Genomic DNA, 12360 nt, shown 5'->3' on the forward strand with positions numbered 1-12360 from the left:
CATACATGAGCATTAGTTTGAAATAATAATTGGTGCATTCATTCTTAGTTTTTCCATCATGAAGAATAAACATGCAACCTGTTCAAAAAGCTTGCAGCCTTGATGCAAGGTGTACAATATTGTTTAGCAAACATTTCCCCAGACTCAAAGGACACCGTTTTTTTTAGTGTGACAATGTCCGACTACATCACAGAACGGTGCCTCTCCCTGTACTTTGAGACCCCTCTCTTTTCTCTGTGCTTATTACACATTGTGGGAACGCATTCCGTTTACAGCGAGTAATTGCGGCCTCGGCTGCCTTCAAAGTCGGCTTGGACTTGGTAACACGGTAAATAACGCGCAGAAAGCGAGTGTGAGCGGCCGACTCCTCACACTGACTCAGAGAGACAGGCTAAAGTGTTAGCATTAAGACCCTTCTTCAAAGGAATGTTGGCTGCAGGGACGACTGAGCGTTAAATAGATGGTAACTTGGGTGAGGTGGGGCTACACCTTGCACTTAAACTGATATGAGAGGTTTAAAGCGGTGATTACAGAACAAGAGTGAGAGAGATGAAGAGGGGAGAGGAAGGAGGAGATCAAGGCGTCGCAGCTCATCCCGTCTGATACTGCCCTCTGTGATGAATTCTCTTGGTTGCTTGACTCTTGCAAATCACACAAAACCATTAATTAATGGTTTGTTGTAGCCGGAGATTAGTCAACGCAGCATGACATCCCGTGCAGGTGACGTTGGGAGTGTTTGCAGTAGCAGCCGAGCCAAAGGATTTGAAAGGGTGGAGAAGACCGTCTGGAAGCGAGATGTATTACTCACCTCCTCTCGTATCCCATGCACCAGGACTGCCCCAAACAGCCTTGCTTCCACACTTTAACCATGCGTGTGAAGGCCTGCACACACGGCTGCCTCTGGGCGACCAGTGTCACCTCCCTCTCCACGCACACATTGGGCCTGCAATGAAAAGCGGTTGTAAAAATACTTAACGTGTCAAAATGCTCTGCGTTGTTTTTACAGATGAACACATGGCAGGGAGAGAATTTATGAGCACTGCAAGATATGGTGCATGTAAAGATAGACAGGGGAAGCTTGAGGGTTTTCAGCTCTGACCAACTCAAAGCCTGTGAGGGGCATTACCTATGTTCAGGTGTAAGGCTGCTCTTACTGTCTGGTTTTGAGTTTTTTTTAAGACTTAATGATTATTCCACCGGCAACATCAGCCCTCTGAGCGCTCAGCTAAAGTTAGTGCCTGTAGTTCGACCTAAACTCAATAATCTCATAAAATGTGTTACCAGAAAGTCTTTCAGGACATGAAAGCAAAACAAGATAAACAAAAAGGCAAAAAAATCTAAAAAATTATATCCAGACAAGTGAAAATGTGTTTTAGATGGGAGACAGGTTTGCCAGGAAACAAACACATATGAAGTGCAACCTCTGTAAACAGTAACCACTTCAGTTTAAGTCATTATTTTCAAAATCACTGCAAAAAAATTATAATAATTCAGGTGAAACATTTGAAGTGTTTCACAGGAAATACCGTAGAAGATAAACTTTTCCACTTGAATGTACAACGAGGAGACATTTAACATTTTCACCCTGAGGTTAAATACGATGAGCTGTCTAACTGTGATGTTTTGTCCTTTTTAAACAAAGTTTGTGTGAGGTGCCACTGATGTCTTCACACTGCTGGACAGACTGAGGACTCTGAAACACTTACTCCCCTGGTAAATCTCCAAGGACGGACAGGAAACGTATGGAGATCAGCAGGAATCTTAACACAACATGCAGCTGCTCATCTCATAAACAATAGTAATCACTGTCACCACCACCTGTATGCATAATTGCATATGAAAGACCTCAGTGGCACAGCAGAGAAACTCTTCACACGTAATTTAAAGCTGTGTATTTATTATTTTGGGGGTTTGAATGCCTGCTATAATTAACTAGTGCGTGGCTGAGAGAAAACTAACAGCCTCTGACAGAGTAAGGAATGCAATGCACTTCCATTATATATAATCATGTATATTATCCAGTTGATGTTATGCATGGACACAAATAGGAAACATTGTGAAAGTTGACGCACAACAGCAGATTTAAATTTACAGAACAGATCTGTGAACCAGCTGCCCTTTGATTTATCTGAAACATGTGAAAACATACAAGCATGTTTTCTGCCTCTGGTTGAGACTTTGGCACAAGTTTGTGCATGTGCAGGTGAATCAGCAGCTTTCTCATGTTCAAGCTTCAAAAGGAAACGAGAGGCTGTAAAAACACCTCGGCAGAGCTGGAACAAAAACATCCTCTGAAGAAAGAGTCAATTATTTAGTTAGAAATCATATGAAAGAAGGTTACTCACATATATGGTTGCAGGTCATTGGCGGTGCCATAACGCAAAGTGTGCGCCTCTTGGATAAATATTAGGAAGAAACAAAAAATAACCCCATCCATTTTCCTATTCTTGGATTAGACTAAAGTTTTAAACAAAACATGAACTCAGTCATGAGGGGCAGATGAGACGTTTACGATTGAAAAATCCTCTAATGGACTGAAGAATTCATCCAAACGGTCTTGAATGAACTTAAGCGGCGCGTAAAGGATCTTCCGCGTGGAAATGACCAACAGGGACTAAAGATGACACAGCCATCGCAGGCGGTGCGTAATCTCGCCTTGAGCCTGTGCGGGCTGTGTGTGACTCTGACTGAAAACTGCAGTTCACCTATGCTGTCGTCTGTACGCAGATGTTGAATTTACGGGGCAAAGACTCGCGGCGGCGGTTGCGCGCACCCTGCCTCCCTCCTATTGACTTGGTAATGATGGAAGGGGGGGGGGGGGTGGAGGGGAGGACAACCAGAGTGGCCGCTATTATTCAAAGCTTCTGAAACTCACTTGACACATTCCACAGTCTGCAAAGTGCACTTATTTTAACATTTTAAAAAGATATCACTTTACTCAGCCTAGATAAAAACGCAGGATAAGGTTTCATTATGGTATTCAAGTAGACGCTCAACTAGACATTTCTTATGTGATGATTATCCCCCCCCACAACAATGGTAAGTTTATTTGGCTCAGTGAGCAAGTAATGAGGAGAAGACGATTTAAAGCTGTGCGCACTGGACTATTTCTGCGCGCGCTGACGCACAGGGGTCTGCGCGTAGGCGGTTGTTCCAACTGCTCCTGGTAGGTGCAGGACCATCTAGAAGTGATGTAAAAATATCCAGAGTGTGTTTCTGGTGGAAGCGGGAGGCAGGGGGGGGGGCAGGGATCTGAAGCAGCTACACGGTCACTCTGCAGGGCAAACAGCTGATGGTGCGGTCAAAAGGTCAGCCGCCAGCACCCGCTCCCAGTGCTCCTCGAAACAAAGCGTTCATTGGTGCTCATGTTGTGTGTTCGTGACCCCGCAGAGTCCCGGGTCATCGCCGTCCGTGCACCCTGCGAGGGTGGAGGCGATACGGAACGTTGTTTGAATAAGACCAGGGCCTCTCAGACACAAGATGTGTTGCTGCCTGTTGGGATGTAGATTCACTTTCACTGCAGCAAGTTCAGTGAGTGCTGCAGTGATCACGTGTCTTTGTTTGTTGATTTCTGAGCCGGGAAACACTAACAGAATATCCATGACTGTTGGGAGGAGCAGGAGTAAAGATCTAGACAGTAAATGGTTCAAGAGTTTATTGTCAAATACACAACAATAACATTAAGCAGTCGCTGGCAATGAAATGCTTTGGTCACCGGCTCTCTTATAACAATGCTCAGAATATTAACAAGCAAAGAAAATATTGAATAAAAAATTGCAAAATAGAATATCAAACATTTCGTATAGAAAGTAAAACATGTGTATATATAAATATATGTATATATATATATATATGTACATATACACCTGAAGAAAAAACAATAGTGCAAATATGCCAAGGTGCTGGTTTAGTGGAGTTATTGCAGATTCAAGGAGTATAAAAGTCTAATGGCCTGGGGGATGAAACTGTCTCTGAGCCTGGTGGTGCGGTACCGTCGGCCAGACGGCAGCATGGCTGGGGTGATAGGGGTCTTTGGGCCTCTGTAAATCCTTACGGTTCAGGGTGGTGCAGCTGCCATACCAGGCGGCGATGCAGTCAGGATACTCTGGTGCACCTGTAGAAATTGCAGAGAATCCTGGCATCCATATTGAGCCGGTTATTAAGCATCATACACATTGGGTTCATTGGCTGTGAAGGCACCGGTATAGTTGTCTCTCTGTTAGACTTTTTTTTAAATCTTTTTGTTGTGCTTATGTTTGTATTCTATCTATGTAACTGTACTCCATGTTATACTCTGATTTCCTTGTTGTTACATGTGTATTTGGCTGGCAAATGTCATATCATACTTAGTTTATTAGATTGTTAATAGTTAGCATTTGTTTAAGTGTGTGTTTAGCTTTGGTATTGTTAGCAAGATTAGTCAAATGTGGGGATTTGCTGGCACCTTGTGGTAATAAAGGAGAAGTGAACTGTCAACGTACTAGGACTTTGACAAGTCACCTACACATGATGAAACGAAGAGACTTATGTAAACATTAACACGTGGGGTCTAAAAAAACGGAAGTAGTTGGACATTATGAACTTTGCTCTGGCTCAGCAACAACAGCGATAACAAGCCCCGTTAACCATCAGATTTTACTGCGCGTGTTGCGTTTTACAGTGGCTCGGTAACTTCACGACGCTCCCTGATCAACCTCCTCCTCCACGACCTTTGCCCTCGCTTTGCTCGCCGGGGATCATGAGGTGGACAATATCCGGAGGAGCGCGACAGATCAGACAGATCCTCCTTATCACAGACGCGCCGGTACTTTCGCTGAGGTTCGTGTCTGGAAGGAACATGGCGACTCAAGCGAAACGGCCCGCGTCCTTATTGGGGACGATGGCGTTCGGCGGCCGAGCTAACGCCGAGCAGAGCCTGGAGATGGTGCAGAGGTTCCTGGGCAGAGGACACAAGCATGTGGACACAGCCTTCATGTACGCGGACGGGAAGTCTGAGGTGGTCATAGGCGGCATGAAGCTCCCAAACACAGGTAGAGACCCCCAGTTCTCTCACTGCGGTCAAGTGACAGAAATTCTACTGCGCGAATATACTGACATTTATGGTAAACGCATCCAAAGCGTTTTTTCAAAATAAACTGTTGACATGGAGCATATCAAAAATGCATAATTGAAAATGAAATGGAATTCGATTAAATTTCTGGATATTTCAAAGTACTGTAAAAACACCTTGCTCAAGAAGTTCAGAGAGAGACTGATGTGCCTGTGTTCAGGACCTCTCAAATATTATTGTTGCACTCAAGTGAACTCACACAGAAAAAACTCAAAGCATTAAAACTCTTATATCGCCTTGAACATTATGCATGCTGTCAGGGTTTATGTTCAAACTACCAATATTCTGATAATGCTTTGATACCAGCTTTATGCTTGTATTGAAGAAGCAATATATCTGTTTTCTGTGATGAACTTTGAAATACATAATGTTTTATTCCTTGCCTCTGTGTCACAGTAAGCATCGCGACCAAGGCCAACCCCTGGGACGGGAAGACTCTGAAGCCGGAGAGTGTGCGCTCCCAGCTGGAAACCTCCCTTCAGAGGCTGCATGCAGACTCTGTGGACCTCTTCTACCTCCATGCCCCCGACCACCAAAACCCCATCCAGGACACTCTGAGGGCCTGTGACGAGCTCCACAAAGAGGTACAGAGACCAGGGACCTGATGTTCTATGAGAATCGTCTTTGTCTGCTGTTTATACATTTTAAAATCAGTTGATGATGCGTTAACCTTCAAATTGAAACACTATTGTCTACTACACGTGATTCATTCATCACCCTCAGGGAAAATTCAAGGAGTTTGGCCTGTCGAACTATGCAGCATGGGAAGTGGCTGAAATCGTGACCATCTGCAGACACAACAACTGGATCCAGCCCACTGTTTACCAGGTATTGTGGAACTTCTGAAAATGACCCTGTAGTAGTGTCTCCCATCAGTTGTGTCACCTTAGAGTAAATCCGCTGTCAATATACTGTATTTCAAGTTGCATCCCTCAATGCGAGGAGCTGTGTTAATGTTCCCTTTCTTTATTTGCTTTCTTTAATCTCTTCTTTTGCATTGTATTGTAACTGAGACACTCATTCACTTCACAGGGGATGTACAACGCCACAACCAGACAGGTGGAGACCGAGTTGCTGCCGTGCCTGAGACACTACGGAATGAGATTCTACGCGTACAATCCTCTGGCAGGTGCTGTTTATCTTTTTCTCCCTGTGTTGCAACTAACAGACACATTTGTCTGTTATTCAGAAGAAAATACCCATGAGTTGTAATAAACATGACTCCTCTCGTGCTTCGCCACGTTGTAAGGTCACAATACACTTGTCATGAATGAATCTATGCATAGTTAGTCCAGACGGCAACATCTGTACAAGTATTTAAGGTCCCCAGATGATGCATCTTTATGTTTTGGAGACAACCAGCAGGTCGAAGTTTATACTTATCCTGAAAAATGTCATATTTCTACTGTTTCGTTTGATACAAACATGTTATTTTCAACTCAGTATGATTTCCATTAACGGTCGTAAGCTCTGAACGGCCATCGGGTCAGACTTTGGTTTGTGTTGGAAAAACAAGTGACGGCCGCACTTTGTGTTGAGTGGCTATGACATTAGCATTCATTGCAGCTTAAAGCACAAATGTTAATGTAATGTAATGTTAAGATAATGTAAACTTGACCTCTGACATTGGCCCTCCTGGACCAGGTGGCCTCCTGACAGGGAAGTATCATTACGAAGACAAAGACGGCTCCCAGCCTGCCGGACGATTCTTTGGTAACAACTGGGCGGCAGCGTATAGAGACAGGTAAACAACCTGCAGTTTGTTTTTGAGAACAAGCCACTTAATTTGTGTTCGGAAGTCTTCGGTATCCACATCAGTGTGTTGGTAAAGCACAGACTGTAACAAGGACTGTCTTCTTCTGTGTAAGATACTGGAAGGAAAGTAATTTCCAGGCCGTCAGCTTGGTCCTAAAGACGTTGGAGTCCGTGTACGGCTCAGAAAAGCCCACCCCGACGTCTGCTGCTATGCGCTGGATGTACCACCACTCCCAACTAAAGGTAACCTAACTTACCAAGGCTTGACTTCTGTGAATTGTTCGTATTAGGGAGATAATTTTGGCAAGATATCAAAATTCAAATCATCAGTTAGTAATTTCATATTAAGATAAATGATCTTATTCTTCTATTTAATTTCCAGCTAATCTTATACATATCTTATTAATACTTAAACATATGTGGATAAATGCAATCACCCACATTTTGCTTACTAAAACCTTTCAAGTTATGGCGTCTGCTAAAATTCAACTCTTACCATCTAGAAGTATCTGGTCAGGTATTGTATATCTATCTTTTTAAAAGTTCAGACTGAATGGGTGGTTTGCTGGAAAATGCTGTGTACCGCCTTGAAATGAAACATTTCTCCCATCATCTGTGGTTATAGGGGGATCTTGGAGATGGAGTCATCATTGGCATGTCAAGCATGGAGCAACTCCTGCAGAACCTGGATGCTGCCGAGGAGGGTCCTCTGGATGAGAGAGTGGTCGCTGCCTTCGATGAGGCCTGGAATCTCGCAGCCCACGAGTGTCCTAATTACTTCCGATGAAGACCCTCTTCTCACCACAGAGCCAAAATCTCCCATTCTAATACTTGCTACAGAAAATAGATCTGCAAGAGACCCGATGATCGTAGACACTAGTGCAGCTTTTCACAAGCTCCAATGTCTTTTTACTGAATCAATCAGAAACCTACGTGTGTTAATGTCACCATCGATTTATAAATGTAAAAATGACAAGATCGTTTTTCAGGGAGAATAACCTTTTCTTGATTCTGCCTTAATTAAACTGTTACATACAAAATAAAATTTTACATCAAAAAAAAGTTTTTCTTCCACATAAAATGCATCAAATGAGTTGGCCTAACATAATAAACAGTGTTTGTTTTAGCTGAAGGACAGAGTACTTGAATGCAATGCAAGACTGTCAGTATGTTTTCAAATCTTGACAAGTGGCCTCCAGATAATTTGGTTGTTGAGTCTTGACTCCAGTGATGAGGATCTCTTGAACAATCGTTCAGCCCAGAGCTTGAATTCAAGGTGATGGAGAGAAGTTCATGTTTGGGGTAAATGAAGGACAAAGACTAGAGTCCACACACAGGCTGTCAGGGTGAACGGTTTCAACATCAAAGTCCTTTTGGTGCTGAGGTTTGCAAAAAATAACGTGTACAGATCCCTGCTGATGCAGACCTTTTATTCTGCATCGATACCATCTTCTTCATCGTCGTCATCCTCATTCTCCTGCACAGACTCTTTCTCATCAGCAAAGTTCTGAAGCTCGCCTGTTTCTGAGGACCACATACATTTGATCTGTACTTTGAATTCTGCCATCTCGATGCCGAAGAGTTTCTGTGGAAAAGAATTGGAGCCAGATTGAACTGTCAGTCAAATTTAACTTGAAATACTGTGGATGACTTCTTTAGTTTGACGGTGAAGGACTCACCAGAATGCGAGCCTGCTCAGGTGTGAGCACATCTCCCTTCTTACAGACCGCATGGTCCTTCAGCAGTGTCACCACCCCTGGAATTACAGAAGAAGAATATGTCACAGATTCAAAGGAGAAGAAACGCAGACTGTGTCATCTTTGCACTCAATATTGTTTATCTTGCCTTTCTTGAGAGCGGTGGGGAGTCCTAATTGCCTCAACTGGGGCTCCATCGAGTGAGGAAACTTCTCCAGGGGTCCCTCATCCAGAGTTAGGTCCATCTGGGCCGGGTTGCCTGCTCGCGCATAATCCATCTCTTTGAAATGACTGAAATACCTAAATTCAAGAAAGAACGTCAATCAGAAAATTGACGATTAATATTGATAACAGCAACCGTTGGCCTGTGAAGCGATACTTACTCTTGTACCTCATCCTTTGTCTTATTTGTGAATAGTACACCAACTTCTCTTCGTAGATACCTGCTGACCTGCAGATGATCAAGAGCAATACAGAGTCAAGCATATGTAACAGATCGGTTGTCGTGATACATTCTGACTTGAAAGATCTCACGCACCTTGTGCAAATTATCTTTGTATTCGTCTGATACGCCCTTACCCAAGGCCACCATCATGACTTTGTTTTTGCCGAAGAAGAACCTGTGATGGAGAGAAGAGTTAAATCATTTCCTGTGGCACCTGTTCAAGGGATACTCCCGTGTTAGGTGTAATGAAGTTGGGAGGTTTGCACAAGTCAAAAGACAAAAAAGCAGAAGAAGCCAATAAAGCTTCACTTTATGTACCCAGCTTCAAACACACACTGTTTAATAAGAATTTGGCATTCCAATATGATCCTGAAGAAATGATCTTTTCAAAGCTCACCAGACACAAGACATCTCAGCCCCGTTTTCAAACCATGACACAGATGACTGATCTCCATTGAAATGAAATACCAGCCGGATAGTTAATGGTCCATTTTACCTGCTGTGTTTCCATGCTGTCCTGATGTCTTTCAGCTTGTTATTCCTCATGTTGGCCACAGAGAAGATGAACAAGTGGCTGTAGATGTCCACACATTTTCGTACCTACAAACACGAACAGGAACATAGTTCAGTGTGAATCGTGTTCGCAGCTTGAGCAAGCTCCTCATAACACGACGTAAACTTAGCTGACATGACAGCAGAGCAGAGAACACTCACCTCCTCGATGAGTTTCTGTTTTGACTCAAGCCCCTTCTTGGCTGTCTTCGTTAACGAAACTGAGAGAGAGAGAGAGAATAAATAACAATAAGTTAGCAATCACTTTTTAGATCTCAACTTTTTAGGTGAAAAGTTGAGATCATTTTCAAAACATTTGTTGTTGTTGTGAGATGGTGTTAGAGAATCTGATTCAAGCCTTAACATTATTACAGGGTTCATACACATTTTGACCAATGGATTTCCATGACTTTTCAATAACTTTAAAACAATGACCAAACATTTTGAGAAATCTCTTTGTATACGCGAAAAAATTATTTAAAGTATTTAAACTAACAATGAGAATTCCAAGGCATAAGGTATACCTTAAATGACACAAACCCAAGTATGCCTGCTTATATTTTGAGCGTAGTTCTTTAAAAGCATACGAATTATTTAAAACTCAGCGTAAATGAACGACATGAAAATATGAATATAACAAATTTCCAAGACTTTCCCAAAACTTTGGGGATTTAATTTTTTTTACATGACATGTCCAGGCCTGAGAAAACACATTTTAAAATTCCATGACCGTAGGAACCCTGATTTTAAGAAGACCACTTTCAGTTGTGAGGAGACCTTTACTTAATTCATGAGAGGGGAAAGGGAGACATAGCTACTTCGATCAAACTCAGGCTACATCACAACCTGTCTAAAACACAGTTTCAGAACAGGGAAAGGCTGTGAATCAGGAGTGAGCTTCAGTGTGGTGGATAAATCCACTGCTGTTTCCCTCGTAAGCTAAGCTAACGTTAGCTTGTTCCCTCGCTTTCATACATTTTCTGTTGTTGCTGTTACACACAAAACCAGTTAACTCGATTTCCCACTAAATGTGTTGGTCCGCGTCGCAGTCTGAACGGTTTTACTTACTTTTCTTGTCTCTCTTTGACTTCGGCATGGTTTCCTCTCACGATGGCAGCGCAGCAGACGCACACGTGAAGTAAAAGGACCCCAAGTGTTTCTGCTCGGCCAGTCTGGCCGAGAGGTGCCTGAGTCAAAATAAAATTAAATAAATAGTTTTTTGGAGGCTGATTATTTGTGATACAGTCCTAAAACACTCTGGACGGTGATAGTTGTAATTTTAGAATCGACACTAACTATAATTGTGGACTTAGCCTCAGAAAAAAATGAAAAGAATGAAGGGAAAGAACAGAGAAATCAAGTATTAATAATCAAGTATGGTATATTATAATTGTATTTCCATACTGGTTTTGAATTTACTGAATTTGCCCGGCCACATAACAAAGATGAGCCAAAACAGTAATATAATATTTAAATATTTAAATACAGTTATTATTATTATTATTTTACATGTGTCTACTGTCTGAAGTAAGAGGTACGACCCACCAGAGGTCTCCTGAGCCAAAGCAATAACTCGCATGTGACACAACGAGAAACAGATTAACACAGATCTGTGTGCAGGTGAAGTCAGGTCCTTGGCTGAGTGTAGACATTGAGCCTCTGGTTCTAGTTTATGTAACGTTGGGAAGTTGCAGATTCATTCAGCTGCAAATTAATATTTTTGTCTACTTGGTTAGTAAGTGCATCTGCCACTTGTCCTGTGAGTGACGTTATAGTCAACCTGTCAAAGGATGTCCTTAACTGGCAACAGGAGAGTTATAACTTCTCTGCTTCTTATAACAAAGCTTTGAGAAAAAGATATCTGCACACAGTCTGGTGCCATAACCATCCCAGTGCAAGTATTCTCACAATGTAATAAAGTAAAATGAGACATTAGTGATCATAAGGGAGAAAAAAATAACTCACGTAACAGCTGTATAGTTTCACACTGATGAGTTAAGAGTGAATAAAGGACAGAGTCAAGAAAATATTTTTTTTAATAATAAATGATATTAGTTAATAAATTAACCAAAAGTTTTAAGTTATTTAAACTACATGTGCAGTTAAATATCCTCACACGCATATAGCAATGTGCTTTATGTGCTTTCATTTATATGCAAAACGTTTTACCAAAATAGACCCATAAAGTTTTTCTGAATTTGTATGTCCACACATGTGTCTATTTAAAATATAGACTGTTAGTTATAACATATATATTTCCCCTCTAAATATCAGAAAAATACTGTCCAACACAACGGGATGGGATCTTTAAAGTTATATGTCATTCACGTATGACAAGACAGGACAAGTCAAGATAAGATAAGATAAGATAAGATAAGATAAGATAAGATATGACAATACAATTCTCGTGCCAGATCTTTGTTACAATAACAAAGAATAACATAATAAGATAATTTTTGAAGTAGGTTTGGAAAATATCAACTGTAATGAGAAGAAGGACCTGAAGTGGAATATTTTAAAAATACACATAAGATAAGTTAAAAACATGAACATATAAAAGAAAAGAAAGGGATATTAAAAAATAGTATTGGAAATGTCAAATGAAAATGAAAAAGTAAAGTATATACACACATCTATATATATATAGGTTATATAACTGTAAAGCTATAATAATGGACTGGAGGAGAATAAATTGTGAGTAAATAGAAAAGTATAATCACATTGTTAGTCCCTGAAAAATACTTTTATTAGTGAATATGTAGTTATTATCTTTGCAGGGCAAATTCGTCATCACTTTAAAA

At 41.5% G+C, this 12360-nt stretch overlaps 2 protein-coding genes across 2 annotated transcripts; one reads left to right on the forward strand and one right to left on the reverse strand.

Moving 5' to 3' along the window:
• The first annotated feature begins 4596 nt into the window (after positions 1-4596).
• On the forward strand, positions 4597-7927 carry akr7a3 (aldo-keto reductase family 7, member A3 (aflatoxin aldehyde reductase)). Its single transcript, XM_062404812.1, has 7 exons — positions 4597-5030; positions 5507-5694; positions 5834-5938; positions 6143-6239; positions 6755-6854; positions 6979-7108; positions 7491-7927. The coding sequence occupies exons 1-7, from the start codon at positions 4739-4741 to the stop codon at positions 7650-7652; spliced, it is 1074 nt and encodes a 357-aa protein (XP_062260796.1). The 5' UTR covers positions 4597-4738; the 3' UTR covers positions 7653-7927.
• Positions 7804-10762, reverse strand: mrto4 (MRT4 homolog, ribosome maturation factor). The gene is made up of 8 exons (XM_062404823.1): positions 10628-10762; positions 9722-9780; positions 9504-9607; positions 9101-9182; positions 8946-9013; positions 8711-8862; positions 8545-8621; positions 7804-8450 (listed from the first exon to the last, which is right to left on the reverse strand). The coding sequence occupies exons 1-8, from the start codon at positions 10653-10655 to the stop codon at positions 8295-8297; spliced, it is 726 nt and encodes a 241-aa protein (XP_062260807.1). The 5' UTR covers positions 10656-10762; the 3' UTR covers positions 7804-8294.
• Between the last annotated feature and the right edge of the window lie 1598 nt (positions 10763-12360).

The sequence above is a fragment of the Platichthys flesus genome, chromosome 2 (genome assembly GCF_949316205.1).
Source record: "Platichthys flesus chromosome 2, fPlaFle2.1, whole genome shotgun sequence".
Classification (NCBI taxonomy): Eukaryota; Metazoa; Chordata; class Actinopteri; order Pleuronectiformes; family Pleuronectidae; genus Platichthys; species Platichthys flesus.

Excerpts from the sequence above, each read along its gene's own strand:
- akr7a3 (XM_062404812.1), top strand. The coding sequence starts at position 4,739 with ATGAGGTGGACAATATCCGGAGGAGCGCGACAGATCAGACAGATCCTC. Across the intron at positions 5,939-6,142 it reads TCCAGCCCACTGTTTACCAG|GGGATGTACAACGCCACAAC; the intron begins GTATTGTGGAAC and ends TTCACTTCACAG. Across the intron at positions 6,240-6,754 it reads CGCGTACAATCCTCTGGCAG|GTGGCCTCCTGACAGGGAAG; the intron begins GTGCTGTTTATC and ends CTCCTGGACCAG.
- mrto4 (XM_062404823.1), bottom strand. The coding sequence starts at position 10,655 with ATGCCGAAGTCAAAGAGAGACAAGAAAA. Across the intron at positions 9,014-9,100 it reads ACAAAGATAATTTGCACAAG|GTCAGCAGGTATCTACGAAG; the intron begins GTGCGTGAGATC and ends GATCATCTGCAG. Across the intron at positions 8,451-8,544 it reads CTGAGCAGGCTCGCATTCTG|AAACTCTTCGGCATCGAGAT; the intron begins GTGAGTCCTTCA and ends TCTTTTCCACAG.